This window comes from Macaca nemestrina, chromosome 2 (genome assembly GCF_043159975.1).
Source record: "Macaca nemestrina isolate mMacNem1 chromosome 2, mMacNem.hap1, whole genome shotgun sequence".
Classification (NCBI taxonomy): domain Eukaryota; kingdom Metazoa; phylum Chordata; class Mammalia; order Primates; family Cercopithecidae; genus Macaca; species Macaca nemestrina.
Window position 1 is genome coordinate 53507618 of NC_092126.1, and position 20267 is coordinate 53527884.

Genomic DNA, 20267 nt, shown 5'->3' on the forward strand with positions numbered 1-20267 from the left:
CCTCTTTATAAGATAAAATAAAAACTTATTTTCACTGAACATTGACATACAAAGTAATTAATAGTTTATATATCAAAAGTATACTTTTACATCTAAAACATAGGTACTTAATCTTTCCTCCATTATTTTACTTATTTATAGATTTGTTCCAGGAATAATTTAACCCAAATTATAGCACCATATAAAATATGGCAAACTAACATAAATTATAAACAAATTAAAAATTCAAAGGAGGAATAAGGGAAGGAACATAAAATGGATACAAGGAAGAGGTCAATTTAAAAAATGGCTTTTGTAAGAACCAATACACTACCCAACAGTCATCCTGCGTTTCTTCCTTCTACAAAACCCTGATTTTGTTCTAATATCAAGTGCCCTGTGCTCAGACTCGGAGGATGAACCATGATTGATCTGAGTCATGGATCCCCTAGCTAGACAGTTCTTGTTAAAAGGAATATCTTTATTGTTTGCGACTTTTAGTGAGATCTCGTACTTGCAGCTGAGCGGTTCCTTACTAATGCACTTGGTACGTTTTTTAATCCAGCTCTAACAGTCAACTCCAAAAGAGACATTCAGTAAGAAACAATGTAGTGTCCATAAAACAAAAAACAGGCCCACACTGCACGAAAAGCGCAATATAAGTAAGATTAAGACCATGTAAGACCAGAGTCTGTAGGGATCCACTTATTTGTCTGGTGTATTTAAAATCCCCAATGAAGACACCAGTGATAAAGATATTATAATCTGCAATCCAAGCCAAATTGCCTTTCTTTTCTGACATAATTTATTATTCACCTTGAAGTTTCATTTTCTACCTGGTCCTTAAGTTAAAACATTATTCTCTGAGCCAAATGCAAATGCATTTAATCAATTAATTTGAATGAATGCACAAAGATTGTTCTTTGGAAACTAACCTTTGGATTGTGAATACAGAGCCCTACATCTGTGAGGTGGCAGATTAGTGGGGTGGGTGGCGGTGTCTACATTATTCTCGTGTACTTCTTTTAGAAGGAATATGTGTTTACTCTGTGTATCTCTTCAGAAAGAACATAGGCATTTAACAGGACAGGGAAAGAGTATATTCTAAAAAGAATTATTTTCCCCTTTCAATAATGACACAAGAGATTTTATTTTTATATATAATTTTATGTAGAAATCGGAATTTTTCTCAGTTTGTCTATTTGTGTATTTATATCCAGTGTTGAAGAAAAGAAACAAACATACTGCTAATAAAAAGAATGTCTCCTTGTGGCTACTGAAACCCACATGTCAACTGCTATAGCTGCCAGTCTACCAGGAATAGCCCCTGCTTCAAACCCCAAGAAGCCCATTTACTATTTTAATGACAAGAACTTGCTCATGTGGGCATATGAACTGTAGCCTTGGAAAGGAATGCTGTCCATACCAGGAAGTCCTTGAGAAGGCTTGAGTTCTTGCCATAACTAAAAATCCGATGATTCATTACCAATGACTTCATCCCCAAATGAAAGCTAGCAGCCTGCTTCCATAATCCTCATGGAGAATTATACCAAGAAAAGACAACTTTGGAAAAACATTCAAGAGAGAGGCTTCATTTTCTCTTTTGAATGAAAGAAAGGAACCAGTCTCTGTGACTACAGAGGCACCACCATGTAGGCCCTGGTGTAGGGGCCTGTATTTCTCCTACAACGCTCACAGCTAGGGATTTACCAGATACTTTAAAAATGAAAAAACTGCTAATGGTATTTTTTTTTTTGTGGGGCTCATAAATGAGAAATATAGAAATGAATGGTCTCCCCCCACATTAGGCTTTTGCATCCCAGCAGTTCTGACACTTCAGACTTCATTGCATGCCCTAGTTTTCCCTTTAGAAAAAAGGAATGGTCCCATTCCAGTTGATGGTGGCCTCGCTCCACTTGGTTCTGATTGCCATCTCCACTGGTGAAAACCGCCGTCTTGGTCCATGTTTCTCTTCCTGTTGGTCTCTTTCCCAATGATGGGAGTGAGTATCTGAAGAAGGAACAGCCAGCATTTAGAACCAAGCCTATGAACACCATTCCAGAGGAAGCCACTAAAGAAGGACAGAAGGGTGGTTGGGCAGGAGTCAGGCTCATCAAGCTCAGCAAGCTGTGCTCCTACAACTGGTTAAGCAGAGGGGGATTCAAACAGGTGGTGTGTTGAAATGCCCCAGACCGAATGAGTCAGTGGTAACCTGGGTTGTTGTGCATAACTGTTGATAAGCTGTGTAATATACCTTCTGGAACCATGATGTGACACCTAGAACCAGGTATAGATTACTAAATATTGTCAGAAAAAAAAAAAAGAAAAAAGAGGCCAGGCATGGTGGCTCACACCTGTGGTCCCAGCACTTTGGGAGGCCGAGGTGGGTGGATCATCTGAGGTCAGGAGTTCAAGACCAGCCTGGCCAGCATGGTGAAACTCTGTCGCTACTAAAAATACAAAATATTAGCTGGGTGTGGTGGCAGGTGCCTGTAATCCTAGCTACTTGGGAGGCTGAAGCACAAGAATCACTTGAACCCGGGAGGTGGAAGTTGCAGTGAGCCAGATTGCACCACTGCACTCCAGCCTGGGCGACAGAGTGAGACTCCATCTCCAAACAACCAACCGACCCCACTTCTCAATGCTTCTCAGAATACATTTGCATTTTTGGATGGAGGGCAAGGCATTCTAGTGGGGTAGGCAAGAACTGGGTTTGGGGCTTGAGTTTATCTCATATTAGCCAGGTGACATTTAAGATGGTACTTAGCATCTATTGCTAAACTTCATTTATTCAATTAGTAGTTACTTGTTGGGCACCATAATTTCCACTTCATAAAAATAGAAATCCTAGTACTTACCTCATGTGGCTATGGGAATGTTATGGGTTAATGCCTGTGAGGTTTTCAACACAATGCCCAGGACAGAAAGCAGATGATTCTTGTGAGCTAATGAAAAATGTTGCTTTATGCAAAGAAGGAAGTTGACGTAGAAACAACAATATATTTTAAGGAACATATTGTCAATGTTATACTAAATTAAATGGGTTAATATGTATTTCTCATAATTAAAGAAAGAGAATTAGGAACTGCACAGATAAAATAGTCACTAGATGCTTTTCCACACGTAATAATGGAAGATTATTTAACACCAGGCTTGTGGTGCAAAGTCAGATACAGTAATGCTTCATAAATGCAGCTAAGGCTATGGATACAAACTCCCAGTTTGTCTAGTGTTAATACCTCGTCCAGAGGTCAATGTTTAAAGACATTTTAAGGTTAGTCTTTTCGCCTCAGGAGTTTGTCACTGAAATGACCTGTTTGGTTGTCTGCTTCTCCGGTTGGATTGGAACCTCTCTAAAGGTTTGTGGAAGTTTTTGGAATAAAAGAAACCAGTCTGTGTGACTACAGAGGAGCCACCATGCAGACCTGTGCCATATTCATCATTGTTTTCCCAGTGTCTAGCCCCGTGCCTGGCACACAGTAGGACCTCAAAAATGCCTTTTGCGCTCATTTAAACAGAAATGTACTATCAGTTTGGTTACTTATGTCACTGGATGATTATCTGATGTTTGGTCGTGAGATAGCATCAGCCAATTCTCCCCTGGGTTTTCCCAATTATTTCCTCAGGTATTAAATACCTCATGCTCCAAGGTCAAAGGCCCTGGAGAATGGTTTTTGGAAATTTGGCTCCATACCTTTTGTTTTTCTCTTACCTAAAAGTTGTGGGTTCCTCTGTGCTATTTCTAACCCTCCTTCTCCTAGGTAAAGCAAGTTTAGAATTCCCACATTGCAATGCTTGGGTTTAGGGCCATGGGATTCATGTGTGAGCTTCATTTCAGAACCTGAGCCTAAGCACTTTCCTGCAGAGCTAGCATGAATATCCACAAAGTTGTGGAACATCGGCAGCCGCATCTCTTTGAGCCCATTAAAGTCCACAACACTTGGAGTCTGAAATGCTCACCTATTGTAAGATGCACAAGCTTTTTCTGTGAGGACCGGCCACTGTAAAAGTACAGATCAAAGAGACGCTCCATTTTCCAGTCTGATAAGAGCTGCCTGTTTGTGCAAAAAAGGATGCTGTAATTTCCATTGATGTTGCACAGCCAAATAGGTAATTTGGGAGTCTTCAGCATGCTGCCCACCTGGAAGGAGGAAGGGGAATGCAGATAAACATATAGATTTTGAAACATTGTGACACATGCCAATACCTGATCGTGACCAAAAAGGAGCTCTGAGGTTTCTTGTTGCACTTGTCGCTGTGCAAGGCACTGTACATAGAGTAAGATTTCAAACGAAGGCTTCATCATGAATACCTTTGCATTTATGAATGATCTGGTATAGTGATGCTGCCATTTTTATCTTAATGGATTATATTAAAAATTTTTTTGGTGACCTCATAGAGGAGGTGAAACAACTTCAGTTTGGTTTTGAGGCGAGGTAAAGAATAAATAGATAAACTAAAATAGGAATGTAGTGGTAGAAAAGAGAACTCTAATTCTCTTATTCTAGAGACTAGCATGTCTGCTGCCATTCCCAAGATAAGGCAATAATTCATTCAGCAGGTGGTGGTAAGACTCCTGGCAACATCAACTATTTAGAATATAGAAAAAAGGATATTGAAGATATATCAAATAGCTTCTGGAAAATGAGGGAAACACATACACACATCACACATATACACATATATCTACAGGTTAACATGTAGATCAATTGTGAAGATGTTCCTAGACAGCAGCTTGTTATCTGTTTTTTTCTAAGTACCTGTCAATCAATTTAGCCTTGATTTTTTTTTTTTTTTTTTAAGACAGGATCTTGCTTTGTCACCCAGGGTATAATGCAGTGATGTGATCTTGGCTTACTGCAGCCTTGACCTCCTGGGCTCAAGTGATCCTCCCACCTCAGCCCCTGGGACTACAGGTGGACACCATCATGCCTGACAAATTTTTGTATTTTTTGTAGAGACAGCATCTTGCCATGTTGCCCAGGCTGGTCTCAAACTCCTGGACACAAGCAATCTACTTGCCTTGGCCTCCCAAATATTGGAATTACTGTACCTGGCCTGGCCTTGAATTCTTATAGCTAGTGAATGAGATTTGCAAAAACCAGCCCTGCGGGGTAGGAGCGGGGAAGGGGATGTAGTAAAAGGGCAGCGGTCTTGCACACTTCTAGTGCGTTTCTATCAGTGATAACCATCAGTTTGTTTATACAGGTAGGGAAGCACATATTTTTAAAAGCTTTCCATCAAAATTTATTGAAACAATTTTTAAAATTTGTTAAAAGTTATTTCAACCTAAAGAGATAAACATGAGTGACATGGATAAACCCATGATTTCCATGTGACGCCAAGGAGAATTCCTGGGCCCCTTACCTTGGCCTTTCTTCCTGTAACTGAAGGCACCAGTGTTGCCATTCTATTTCTTTTCTTCTCAGTCCTCAGAGTTGTACTGTTTGTTCAGGAACAAATTCTGTTTTGTGGAAATCCAGCTTTGAAAAATTATCACGTGCTTTATCAACCCAAGTATTAAAGGCTAATAACTTGACATTTTGATTTCTCAATAATTCTATTCAAATCTCTTTGTTTCCTTGAGTTTAAATTCTTCAGCTGTGGGTGAGTGGGTGAATCAGAAATGCTTTTGTCTGTAAGTGTTTCACTTTTAGCTAGCACAGAAAATTTACATTGCTGTGCTGAAAAGAAATGACCTCAGCTGGTAGTTTACAAAAGGGTGGAAACCTAGCACCCAATCAGGACATGTTCATAATGGGTGCAGGATTTACTCATCTGCATAGTGGGTACAGGGTTTGCTGGAGTTAGCTCCTCCGGGCTGAATATATTGTGGGCATTTCACATACCAAACACGGGGCGAGTCTGCCCACCAGCTACATCAGAAATAAAACAGTGAAGATGTGCCATTGAAGCAGTAGCATATGTTTTAGTTCCAGATATCCACCACCAATTTCCAAATAACTTTGTAACTATTCATTAGTTATAAAATAAGCACTTTCTTTCTTAGGCCTTCTTGCTATGGGACCCTTCTGTATTAAGCTTATATGTAATCAAAATATGTTATACAGGAAGTTATGGAATTATCAAGGTTGAAAAACTTGAATGAAACTAGGAGATTGAGAGCTGTTTGTAGCAAAAGGTACTTCCAATGGAACTTCAAGTGGACATTCTGGTCAGTTTGAATCTAATGATACTCCCTATAAATTAGTCTGGGTAGGTGTAATAGAATATACACATAAATGATATTGTTTCACAGAATATCTGTAATGTAGATGAAATTCACCTGGCACTCAGATAAACATACTCTGCTGGGTGCTGACTGACACACTACTGTTATTTTATGCAGCAGTACAACAGTTTTCTTTCCTGAGCTCAAAGCTACTCAAGATTTTGTTCTAGTAGGAAGAAAATGAAGTAGTCAAAATGCAACCACCTTCAACCCCACAAAGTGACCTTACAGAGCTCTCACAGTGAGCAAGCAGAACCTCGCTTGCCCTGAGAGATTCTGATGAAACGGGAAATGTCATGCATGACTGTTGCTGCACTTTGAGTATTAAGAGGCAAGCCTTAAGATTACAGTTGAGAACACATCTGGTTTAAAGTGAGTCCTGCAAAAAACAAAACAAAGCACCTTCCAACTGAATCCAGACAGACATTACATCCCCCTTTCTTCTTGGCACACCATATAAGCAGTTTGACTGGCATTTTTCGCTTTAAGCATTTGTATTGCTTTGGGATAAAAACAGTTTACCAGCTACTCCCCAAAAGCAGGATTCTAAATATGTTTTATTGGTGAGATTCCATCAATGCTGAATTTGTGCATGTTGCTTCATGTTGCCATGGTAAAAAGGAAATTAAATTGTGATACAGTGGTGCTATAAATAAAATACCTTTCTCCTTAAGTTCACTCATTGTGTAATAAGCCCAGTATTTTCAGCATTAATGCAGCAATCAAGCTTTTCATAACATATATCATTTAAACCAATGTAAAATTACAAGGACAGCAAGGAGGATGGACAAATTCTACATATCAGAGTGCAAGAATTGAGTCCATGTAATTCTTTTTTTGAATGCCGTCTAGAACAATGGGGTTTAGAACATGCCTTTGCATAATGAGCATGATATTGCAAGTCCCAAGGCCCCAGGCTGGTAATCTGAACAGGAGAAAGGTGTTTGAAACGTTGTGCTTTCTTCGCTGATTCCTGGTGACAATTCCTGTGCATAACTGTTAATGGTCTGGCTCTCATCTCTGCCACCTGGAATACAGACTTGATGTAACTTCTCTCACTGAATTTGCAGGTATGTTGTAAAGACAAATTAGTTCATGTTTGCAGGGCGCTATCTCAGTGACTTAGTGGCAGAGTGCAGTGCATACCGCTTCACTGGGTACTTCTATGGTTGGATTTCTTCCTATCAGACTCTCTAAAGGGAAAAAGTAAAGGGGGAAGAAGGTATGACTGGGATAGTGGTGCGTGCTGCCAGGGCTGCCGTAGGAGTAATTCTGGCAAGACCTAAATGGCTTCAGTCCCTGAAAAATCAGAGTGGATTTTTCTTCTCAGTGGCAGGTGTGAAGATAATGTGAACCTCCCAAGGCTTTCCAGATGGTGTTAGACTCAAACTGCTTTATGTTCTCACTTAGGTATTGGAACCTCACACTCAAATCTGTACCTTCAAATAGAAAAGTGACAGGGAGTCTTCAAAATAGTGCCTCATCTTATGGTAGCTGACTGTGTTCTGCAGGAACCATCAGTCTGGTGGGCTCTGGGGGGCTTGTCATGTCATCTAATGAGAATACCATCTTTTTTTTAAAAGTCTCACCCACTGGGCTGTGACATTGGGACTGAAAGACACATGTTTTTGCAATCTCTGCAATTTTATCACAGAGTAATAAGAGGTTGACTTAGGGAAGACGGAGGCAGCATTACAGGATGGGTTTCACCTTGACAGCAGAATCTACCTGTCAGGCAGCACGTTGGTTTTCTTCTGAACTAAGAAATCTTTCTGATATTAGGCTTTTATTATCAGTACATAAAAATAACCTTCAGATGTGTTGCACCTACCATAGGCAGGAGCTACTAAATATCCACAAAGCACTTATATACCTAGTTGGCATTTTCACGGGTCTCCTACAGAATCAGAAGGGAAAGGTAGTGGCTGCAGGGGTCTTCAGTCCAGTCATACTTAGAGCACTGTCCCAGAAGCACATCATGTTCTTTCTTGAATAAACTTCTGTTCTGCACTGTGTTTCAGTTCTATGCTAGGATGTTGTGAAATATTAGACTTCTGGGGATAATGCAGTCAAATGGTCTTCTGGTTAGTATGTCTCTGAGCACCCACTGGGCTTGGTCTCCTGGGGTTGAGGATTTCCATACACCTGACAAGTGAGATGTGCCAAACCAGGAGGTAAAGTGGGGGCAGTTCACCATCAACACAAACTCACAACCACTCTAACCTAGAAGTCAGTGGATTGAGTTCCAGCTTGTTGAGCACAACTGTCATGCTGTGATTTGCTACCATTTAAATGTTACCAACATGAGTATACCTATAACAGATATTATAAACCATATAATATATCTATATATAGATATAATAGATGATAAAAGTACTGATGATAGAGTATAATTCCAAGATCTGGCATTTCTATATTTACCTTTTTATCAGAAAATAAGCAAAGATGATAATGGCAGGCAGCATGGTCCAGTGGACAGAATGTGATCATTGAATGTAGATAGAACTCGGTTCATATCCCTGGCTCTGACACTTGCCTAGCTGCTAGCTTTGGGTAAGTCCCCATTCCTCAACCTGGCCTTTCTTATCTCCAAAATGAATGACCAAGCAGTAGACCTTGAGCTTAAAGTAATACTGATTACAACTTGGAGTGGAAGTGGGGATTCAATAAATAAATGAAATGACCCCTAAAGGGCCAGGCACACAATAGGTGCTATATGCACAAGGTTATAAATAAGCTATTAGCACAATGAATAAATAAGCTTCATATCTACTTGAATATAACTATACTTAAGTATATAAGTATAAATAAACTTGACTATAAATATACTTCATACATATTTCCTGTATAATGAGCTGATATAAAAAGCATCTGCAGGTAAAATCATCTTGATATGTATGTTTCTAACATATTCATACATGCCAGGAGTTCAAGTAAGAAAACTAACTGCCAGCCTGTATTCGCTCTTTAATACCTTTTTTTTTTAAAACCAAACTTCAAGTGCATGATAGAGACAACATAATAAACATCCTCAGGGTTTCAAGCCATTAGTGTACAATTTCAGGCAATTTTCACTGAGGGCAGGATTCACAGGTATCTCTCTGGGGAGAGAACACCGAGTCCAAGAAAGAAGGATGAAAAGCCACATTAGTCACTTTTCAAAAAGATGGAAGCATTATAGATCTAATTTCTATGTAGATTTTAAAGCTAGCCTGGGCAGTTTCCATCCTTTGCCCTACTTCCAATTTGTGAGCAGGCATTTGGGTGGCGGTCCTGTGGTCTGGTATGTTTTGCCCTCTTCCCAGCAGGAAAGCCCTTCTTTTTTTACCTTACACTGTGGCCTCTTGACTGACTGTAAGTTCCTGGCAAAAATCCACTTTATCATTGGTGGATATTTTAGGCTTTGCAGGTAATTTTCTTTAGAGCATGATTTAGCAGTTCTATTGGTCTGAACAGACTTGTGTAGAAAGAAATGTGATCCAGAAAAAACAGCAGTGCTGGATCCCTGTGAATTCTTGACTCTCTGTGATGGCATATTCTCTGATATAGTCCCTTTTCTCACAACAACTTAGTAGCTATTTCACAAACACCTGTTTAATTTTAATTTAAGATAAAGCCTGCAACTTGTTTCCAAAGCCTTGCAAATGTTAAAAAGGAACCGAAAGCTGTCGACCTTTCTAATACTGATGGAAAGAAGATATACTCTTTCTTGTAAGTTCAGTTGAAATAGCTAGTTGGCCAATTCTGCACACCATGGATTTAATCAGCTAAGCCTAAAGAGATTTTTTTCTCCTTCCTCTAAAGCAGAGGTTCTCAACTAGGGTCAATTTTGCTCCCCAGGGGGGGCATTTTGAAATGTCTGGAGACATTTTTATTGCCACACTGGGGCCAGTGCTGCTGGTATCTAGTGGGCAGAGGCCAGGAATGCTGCTCAATAGCCTGCAGTGGACAGGACAGCCCTCCACAACAAACAATTAACCACGCCAAAATTTCAGTACTGCAGAGGTTGAGAAGCCCTGCTTTGCAACAGAGGTTTCTAATCCTGGTTGCGCTTTAGAATCATCTATGGGCTTTCAAAACTCCAGTTGCCCAGATGCTTCCTAGACCAAATGAAGCAGTCTTTGGGTAGTGTTGGCTATGTAATTTGTGGAGCCCAGTGCAAAATGAGAATGTGGGGGCCCTCGTTCCAACATTGACAATTTCAAGACAGTGACACCAGACACTAGAGCATTAAACAAAGTGTGGGGCCTTCCAAGTGTGGGGCCCTGTTTGACTACACATGCTTATAAAGCTGATAATATTCTGGGGGATGACCTGGGCATTGCTAGTTGTAAAAGATCTCCAGGTGACTTCAATGTGCAATCAGGGTTGACATCACTGCTCTCTAGCATTTATTGCCTGTATCCTTCCTGTAGCCATCAGTGTATGTATGGTCAAGTATGGCTCATCTTTGTATCTGGACACAGAGCCTCACAATTAGTATTCAATTAGCATTTAGCTGTGCTGAACGAACATAGCTGAATAAAACACTATAACATTATGCCTTGTTATCTTCTATTATAAAGTCTTATATGTCTATAGAATATTCTGGCCTTCCAGTGAGCTTCAATATCCATGATTTCCTCTGCTCTTCACATCAGTCCTTGATCTGATCAGGTTGCAGGGCAGGTGCTTGTGGAGTGAATGCACCTGTGTTGTAGGTGAGGAAAGAGGCTCAGAGAGGGTAAAACTGGTGCAAGTCACACACCTGTGAATGGCATGGCAAGGCCTCCAGCCAAGCATGCTGATTTCCAGGCCAGGGTTATTTTGCACATGCTACAGGAACTTCCTCACCTTTATGCCAGGTTCCCGTGTGTGTGTGTGTGTGTGTGTGTGTGTGTGTGTGTGTGTGTATGGGTGCGCGTATGCTCATTGGTGGCATGTGGCATGAAAGTGAATGGCACAAGGATACTTCTACACAAGCAGACTTGTGTAGGAGAAGAAGTGGATGGCACAAAAACCAAATGTTTAATTAAATATGGTTTAATTAATCAGCACATTTTTTTTTAAATCAGCACATCAAGCCCATGGCTTCTATTACTGCTGCAGAAAAGGTTAGAACCACATTTTAAGTGAGTTGATTGAAAGAAAAACATTAAGCAAATAATAGCAGGGGTAGCACAGAGACATGAAAAACCTTCTGAATTACCTACTCAAATGACTGAAATATGAGAAATGCTGTTTTAAATCTTTCTAGTTTATAGTGAGGATCTAGTGAAATAATCTTATGAAAGAGCTTTTGTAATAATAGACAAAACACTAAAATCATTATTGCATTTTTGTGTCACCACCACTTGGACTTGTTTCCAGCATATCACCCCATTTTCAAACCAAGTCTTGGCATATTACTGGGTCCTTATAGTTATAGAATGTTAGACTATGGACACCAAGTGACCACACGTGGTTGAAAGAAAAGAAAAATATGTAAAATGAAATCTATAAATCCTCTATTTCTGGCTTAGTTTTACTCTTCGTTATATGAGTCAGATTTTAAGATGAAGTCCCAAATTATCTGAAAAAAGTGATTAGGAGCTTTACAGCAATAATCAATTCTCTGTCCAGGGTGTATTCAAAGTATAGTCTTTCGCATCCACACAATAGAACTCTTTGCAGCCTCTAAATATAATGAGAGGTCAGGTAGTGGCTCATGCCTGTAATCCCAGCACTTTGGGAGGCCAAGGTGGGTAGATAACTTGAGGTCAGGAGTTTGAGACCAGCCTAGCCAAAATGGCGAAAATCCTGTCTCTACTAAAAATACAAAACTTAGCTGGCTATGGTGGTGTGCATCTGTAATCCCAGCTCCTTGTGAGGCTGAGGCAGGAGAATCGCTTGAACCCGGGAGGCGGAGGTTGCAGTGAGCTGAAATGGCACCACTGCTCTCCAGCCTGGGTGACAGAGCAAACTCTGTCTCAAAAATAGAGGGTCATATACTCATATTTGTTATTAAATGAGATATTTGTGTTAAATGAGAAAAGCAGGTTTCAGAAGAGTAGAATAAGACACATTGATGTGGCCAGGCACAGTGCCTCACACCTGTAATCCCACCAATTTGGGAGGCTGAGGCAGGAGAATCGCTTAAACGCAGGAGTTCAAGACCAGCCTGGGCAACACAGTGAGACCCCTGTCTCTATTTAAAAAAAAAAGACACATTGATATGAAAAAGAAAAAAAGTATTTCTGAAAAATGTTCCTGAAAAGATTGATCCCTGGGTAACGAAGTTTGTTTTACTTCTTTTACTTTTACCTTGTCTATCACTTCACATTTTTCTATGATGAACAAAGAATACAAACTCAAGGAATAATACACAGATTTTTAAAGCACACTTGTACACAAAATATGCCAATTCTGCTATAGTCAGGCACTATTTTTTTGATGGCATCAGACATATGATATGTATGTGTTGCAAGATGCTGATTTCATGAATAACATAGTAGCTGGAGACAATAGTAGAAAGAGGGACAGATGAAGCCTTATATACATGAAAGGTATTTTGAGCGGGAACCAGGAGAGCTGGAGGACAGGACAGATGCTGAGCAGCGAGGCCTTGTTTGCTGCTGGTATTTGGGAGAGGTGGTTGGGAGGCTTGTGGGGGTTTACATCCTCCATCAAATTGAATGACATCCGAACTGGTTTCAAGGTCATTCCAGAAAAGTGTTGTTACGGAATCTGCCTCATCTTCCCTGGGTTTTAGGATGAAATTTTTGTGAAATATCACAGAAGCAGCTTTGATTTGTGGTTTGGGGTGGGTATATTTGCTTTGTCACTCTTCTTCTGTTTGTTTTTGCAGAATCACATCTTACTTAATTCCCTGGTTGTGCTTTTCAACAGGACATTTTACTTTCTGGTTGTCAGAAGTTATAAATCCCCTGAGCTGGAAAGCTTTTTGACAGGAGCTTCAAATGTAGGGGCCCCCTTTTTTTTCCAGTGGTTTTTTTTTTAAGCTTTGAGCAATATGTAGGCTGTGTGCATTCATTTGCATAAATGAAGGATTGGGAGGACACCCATCAACTGCTAACAGTATTTATTTCTGCGAAGGGGGTGTGTAGCTGCATAGGGATGACAGAGGACTTTTCCTTTATCTATGTGTGTATATAAACAGATATATATATATATATATGTGTGTGTGTGTATATATATATGTTTGTCAACCTCATTAAATGGGGTATCTGTATATTTCAAATATTGCTTTAAAATGTATGTATTTTATTACCTTTTTTATATACATAAAAATATGTAAAATAAAATATGAAGCAAGTAGACTGGGATATTTCCATCTGTGGAAATTTCCCTGAATGTCTGTATGTGGTGGGAGGGAGGTACACAGGCAGACAGTCAGGGAGAAAGTAGGCTCAGGTTTGAATTGCCTGAATACACAGACTTCTAAACTGTTAAAATATTGACGTTCTGGTTGTGTGGTTGAGGCCTGGAACACACTTGCCTGTGAGAGTCTGTCATCTTCCAAGGCATCCTTACCCCACCGCAAATAGCCGACGTCACTGCGGGTCAAGACTCCATGTAGTGTTTCCTGAGACCTTCCTTTCTCACAGCCATTGAAGACACTGGGACTTGCTCTTCCAGTTAAGATCATGTTCAGAACTGCCTAGAGAGCATATTTTACAGATATTTACGTTTTAGGTAGCAATGAAACAATGACTTAATATTTTCTCTTAAAAATCATTAAAAATTACTATTTTAGTGAAAAGAATGAAATCACATGATACATGTTTCAGGAAAAACATGTCCTCAATATTTGGTAGAGTTAAAACAATCATTTATTAGCTTTTTTTCTTAAACCTTACCCCATGACTCCCTCTGTACCCCACTCTCATCTTAATACCCTTCCTCCCTTCATAGATCTTTTAAATGTTGTTTTCCATGGTTGTGATTTAAGAAGCATGAAGCTAAGATGTTTTTATAGCACTTTTTTTTCAGTTATTAGGGATTCCTGGTGGGTCTTGTCAAGATATTTTCTGCTGTTGCTAGGATCTCAGAGATGAAGGGCTCTCGGAGGTAAACTAGGGAGGACTGTTATGAAAATTGGATGGTAGATTTTGACGCAACCCAGGGTAGTGTCTTCATACTCTTTCAAAGATAACTGGATTGCTCTTTACTTAAGGAGAGAATATATTCAATTAGAAAACAAGACTAATTCAGATTGTTTTTCTTTTTTTCTTTTTCAAACTCTGCATGTGGCATTCAACTAATTCAGATTCTACAATAGAAAGGCAGAGTCTTCCAGCTCACCTGCCTGCACAGGAAGCCTCCAGCATTTGGTTGTAGCAGCTGAGTAGTGGTGCCATCTAGGTCCATTTGAAGCCTGAAGAATGGGAGAAGCCATTGGCATCCAGTCAGAGACAATGATTGCACCGGGAGCCTGTAGCTTCTTTCCCCCCAAAACACAAAGCAGCAGTAACACGGGCTCTCCTAGTCACTGTTTCTCACTTGCACTTTTCCATTTCTCACAGGGAAAGCCTCTAGGACTGGGGTTGCAGAGGTGGATGCAGTTGGGGGAAGTGAGTAATAAGTGGTAAGAGAGAAGGTGCAGATATCTCAAATGTTAGAATCCCTGTGTGTGTGTGCTCTGGGTGGATGCTGGGCTCAGTAGAGAAGCTCTTTGTTCTATGTGACAAGGAATGCACTTGGCTCAGGGTGGTGACACATGACCACACCAGAGGGTGCTGGTTCAAGGCAGATATCAACAGATGGTCCAAATGGAAAACACCACTGTGGCCATTTCTTGGCTGCAGAAGGGCAGCTTCCACTGTTATGTCAGGGGCCATGGTCTCACCCTTGACAATATAAGGTCACGGTGGAATGTGGCTCCTGCTGTCACTTAGTGGAGAGTTGCTGCGTACTAGTATGTGAACTGTATGTGTTCTTGAACAAACCTATTCATGGAACTGGAGATTATGTCCTTCTGTGAATGAGACTTAAAGACTTGGGTCAAGCATGGTGAGTACCATCGTGGCATGAGATACAACTCAAGATAATGCTTCTCAAAGGGTGGTATGATTTTAGGTGGTATAGACTTGAACATTTTAGAATTTTAATAATGATGTATTTATTTTAATACATTTACCTTTAGCCTGGTACATGATTTAAAGGACATTAACATTTAGGAAGAGGTTGATATTTAAATGTGTATTTTTTTTTTAATATTAAGCGAATGATAACATACACCATAAAAATGTGATGGTGGTATATAAAAGACAAGCTTCAGGACCACTGCTGCAGGACTTGTAATTCTTCCCTCCTGAGAGTCCTCTATTTCTGACTCTCCAGAAGTTACCTTTCTTTCAAGGTTCAGAAGCAAGTCCATTTCTTTCCTGAAGCCTTCCCTGACCACCCTGTCAGCAGAGGGCCCTTTCTCCTCTGGAGCCCACAGAGACTCATTCTTTTTACATCTCATTTGGCACATCAGGTACCTCCTGGGACTTGCCCAGCATCTCCGTGTACACCCCAGTCTTTCCCAGCCTGGACTCTGCAGGAGGGCAGTGATATATCTCCTCTTCTTTGTGCCTTCCATGGTGCCAAGAACAGAACTTTGCAGATCATAGAGACAAAATACATATTTGAGGATATACCTTACTGTGGATCTAAATAATAAAATATATTTATTTATGAAACTTGTACAAATAAGCTTTGGTGTTGTCCACCAATATTTACAGCCACAAGAAGGAGGAACCTACTAGGGTACTATAAGAACAGATTCAAACTTGACTGACGACATCCACTTGCCCAATAAGATGGCCAAACCAACTATAGGAAAGGACATGTCAACAAAAGAGAATCTACTAGAAAAAAACATTGCATTCATGTTTCCAATACGGAGATTTTTCAACACAAGATTACATTGTTTATGTGATCCCAATCCTATAGAAAATACCTGTGCAAACATCTGTAGAATTTACCTTTCAAATGTTCTGGAGAAGATCAGGCTGTACAGAAACAGGATGACACCATGGCTTCCTTCCCCTCTGAACTGTTTGGAAAACAAAAGAAAAGTATGTTGGTCTAAAAGCAACACAGACACGTATATTTGTGGGTATGACTTCAAGGATTTACAGGCTGACAGAATTTCCTTCCCCCTGGCTGCCGAAAGGATTGAGCGCCTCTGCCTCCCTAAGTCTTCCTCCTCTCAAATTTATTCTCTTTCCCTGCTTCATGCCTGTCAATGGCACTGTCATTCTCTTGGCCCTCACCTTATCTTTTTGTCCTGCACTTCTACTATGTGATTCTCTTCCAACCTTGGCCAAGGTGTAGTATATCCTTTCTAGCCCACTTCACTGCTGCTCTTTGCTGCCCTTGGCTGCTGTCTCCTTATCCAGCCTCTTCTCTCCTCATGTCCTTCTCATTGCACCATTAAACTGAGGGGGAGCAGAGAGGCTTTGTAGAACTTGCTTTGGAGTTATACACCTTGGTTCTACTGCTTTCTAACTCCTACTTACTAACTTCTTTGAGTTTCAATCTAATCCACAATCACAGATAAAAAGAACCTTTCTCCAGGTTTATTGCAAAAGTTAAATGATGTAATTAATTATTTGAACCTTCCTTGGTTCTTGGAATATGCTAGATCCACAGCAAAATTAATGTGTCCCTCTCTAATGCACTTCTCCCCCGTCTTTTCTTGGACAGGTTTCTTTTCTGCTTAGAATTTTCTGAAGGTGCCTTGCAATCTCTAGGATCGAATCTAAACTATTTAATAAACATTCAGGGCCTCTCATCAGTTGGCTTTATTTAGCTCGATGTCAACACTCTACTTGCTGACAAGTAGAGTAGCTTCCCTGGCTGGATTTCTAGGTGCAGAGTTAAAACATCTTTAAAGTCTTCTTTAGGAAGACTTTGCTAAAATGCCTATGCTTTTCCCTTTATGGATTAATTTATCCATTTTGCTATGTGTGACCTGACAGGGGCCAGGGCCCTCAGGTAGCAGAATAAATTCCAGTGCCATAGGAGCCAGATAGGTACTGAAATGAGTGAGAGAAATGGGGCGGGGTGGGGCCTGATGCAAATGGATGCTTTTATGTATAGATTTCCTTTTGCTGCTGTAACAAAGTGTCACAGGCTTAAAACAACACGAATTTATTATCTCACAGTTCTGGAGGTTAAAAGTCCAACATGGGTCTCACTGTGCTAAAATCAAAGTGCTCAAAAACCTGTGTTCCTTCTGGAAGTTTTTGGGGTGATTCTGTTTCCTTTCCTTTTCCAGCTTCTAGAAGCCATCCTCATTCCTTGGCTAGTGGCCCCACATCACATAACCCTCCTCCCTCTGCTTCCCTGGTCACATCTCTCTGACTCTCCTGCCTCCCCCTTTCCCTTATAAAGACCCTTTTGATTAATTGGGCCCATCTGGATAATCCAGGATAATGTCCCCCTCCCCACCCCCCCACCCCAAGGTCTTTAACTTGATCATCTGCAAATCCCTTCAATCAGTTAGGTAACATACAGTAGTCTCCCTTATCCATGGGGGATAAGTTCCATTATCCAGTGGATGCCTGAAACTATGGATAGTACTAAATCCTGTATATATGATGTTTTTTTCCTATATATACATACCTATGAAAAAGTTTTACATTAGGCACAGTAATAGATTGACAACAATAATAATAGTGTAGAACATTTATAGCAATGTACTGGGAGCACTATTCTTGTGTTGGGTGCCACTGTTAAGTAAAATAAGGGTTACTTGAACACAGGCATTACAATACCACAACATGACTGTCTGATAACAGGGAAGGCCACTGAGTGACTAACGGGTATGGAGCGTCTACAATGTGGGTCCACTGGACAAAGGGATTATTCATGTCCTGGGTGGGATGGAGTGAGATGGCGAGATATTCCATCATACTGCTCAGAATAGCATGTAATTTAAAATGTATGAATTACTTATTTCCGGAATATTCTATTTAACATTTTTGGACCATGGGTGACCAGGGTAATGGAACCAGCAGAAAGCAAAACCAAGAATAAAGACGGACTACTGTATTAATATGTTTCTGGGATTAGGATGTGGACATCATTCAGTCTATCAAAACTTGTCTAATGAGGGTAGCTGCCTCTTATGTCAGCTAATTGAAGACATGCAAGAATATAGGCCCTGTGTTGCCAGATTTTCTGATTTTTTGATAAAAGTCAAAAATCTAGGTTTTTATATGGAATTTCCTGAATATTTCTGACATTCACTGATTCAAATTTGTAAAAAGCAACACTGTGGGCTAATGCTGCAGATCTCATATGACAGGTGTATTTGTTTCCTGGGGTTGCTATAAAAGGTTACAGAAAATCGGATGGTTTAAAATAATAGGAATGTATTCTCTCACAGTTTGGGAAGCTAGAAGTCTGAAACCAAGGTGTAAGAGTAGGGCCATGCTCTCTCTGAAGGCCCTCGGGGAGAATCCTTCCTTGCATCTTCCTGGTTTCTGGTGGTTGCCGGCGTTCCTTGGCTTGGAGAAGCATCACTCTGGTCTCAGCTTCCATTATCACATGGTGTTCTTCCTGTGTGTCTGTGTTCAAATTTTTCCTTTTCTTATAAAGATACCAGTCACTGGATTAGGGCCCAACCTAATTGAATATGGCCTCATCTCAACTTGATTACATCTAAAAGACCTTATTTTCATAAGATCCACATTCACAAGTTCCAGGGGAGGGGGTTAGAACGTCAACATATCATTTTGGGGGGACACAATTCAACCCATAACAAAAGATTGCTGCTCATCGGTAGCCCTCAGACCTCTAGCTTGAGATATCTGCCAAATGGAGCGAGACTGATGCAAGATTGATGCATTTTGATAGTGAGGTGGGTTTGGTAAAGTTCTGGATGGGGTGCTGATCACAATGTGCGACCCCGTCTAGGGGAGCTCCTTGAGAGGAATATATATATACCATCAAGTTCCCCTCACTCAGGAAATGGCATCAGCCCTTCCCCAGTGTGGCTAAGGTAATGTTTAGCCCTCATGCCAAGCCCACCTGTGTTGCAGAGTCCACTTCTGTGTAGGGCCTTGATTATTCCAGCTCAGCCCTTAGTCTTTGACTGGGAAAGCCTGTGTATAGCTTCAGCTCTGATCCTTTGATCTCAACCATGGCTACGTTTAAGAATTTCTTCCAGATGTGGGTTGGGAGGGGGTTCTTCCTATGGAGTCAGACTCTCCCAGATTTGGGTTGAGATGGAAGACAGGGAGGGAGGGGTTTGCCTCTTTTTGCTGAAAGGGTCATTGCTTAAATGGATCCTCTATATCTGTGTAATCCCATTCAGTGTCTCCTGCCCACAACAAAGAATCCCTAAGCAGGCTTCTAGCTCAACATTTCATGTCAGGTACTTAAAATCTATCATACAGGTTTTACTAGATTCATATTGCTGCTGTAACAAATTACCATAAATTTAATAGCTTAAACACTACAGATTTATGATCTTACAGTTCTAGAAGTCAGAAGTTTGAAATGGGTTTTAATGAGCTAAAATCAAGATGTCAGCAGGGCAGCTTTCCTTCTAGCAACGCTAGAGAAGAATCTGTTTCCTAGTCCTTACCAGTTTCTAAAGGCCCTGCCCACATTCCTTGGTTCATGGCTCTCCTCTTCCATCATCAAAGCGGATTCAAGCCAGCAATGGCAGGGGGCACTCTTCTCCTAACATTTCTCTCTGACTTCCTCTTTTGCTTCCTCTTCTATATTAATGACCTTTGTGATTCCACCGGGCCCACCTGGGTCATCCAGGATCCTTCCCCTATTTTAAAGTCAGCTGACTAACAACCTTGATTCCGCTTTGCCATGTAACGTAACATATTCACAAGTTCTGGGTATAGAGTTTGGACGTCTTTAGGGAGACTTGTCCTCTGTATCACACAAGTTAACAACAGACCTACGAGATCACATTTCCCTGCTCCGTGCAATGAACAGTTGTATCACTTCATGGTTATCCTGCTAATTGCCCTCTGCTTTCACATTGTAGGTTTCTGATTTTTCAGAAAATCAGCTCTTACTTCTTTCTCCACAGAGGATTCTTAAAAATGTCTTCCATTTT

At 40.6% G+C, this 20267-nt stretch overlaps 1 protein-coding gene across 1 annotated transcript in view; it reads right to left on the minus strand.

Moving 5' to 3' along the window:
* Positions 1 to 1170: 1170 nt before the first annotated feature.
* Positions 1171 to 20267, minus strand: part of LOC112423479 (MINDY family member 4B) — a 35465-nt gene continuing 16368 nt past the window's right edge. Inside the window, exons 8-12 of the mRNA XM_024787295.2 lie at positions 16162 to 16232; positions 14495 to 14567; positions 13689 to 13850; positions 3940 to 4120; positions 1171 to 1989 (exon numbers count right to left, since the gene is read on the minus strand). Of these exons, the coding sequence (XP_024643063.2) occupies positions 1847 to 1989; positions 3940 to 4120; positions 13689 to 13850; positions 14495 to 14567; positions 16162 to 16232 (630 nt within the window). The 3' untranslated portion in view covers positions 1171 to 1846. The remainder of the gene's footprint in view (positions 1990 to 3939; positions 4121 to 13688; positions 13851 to 14494; positions 14568 to 16161; positions 16233 to 20267) is intronic.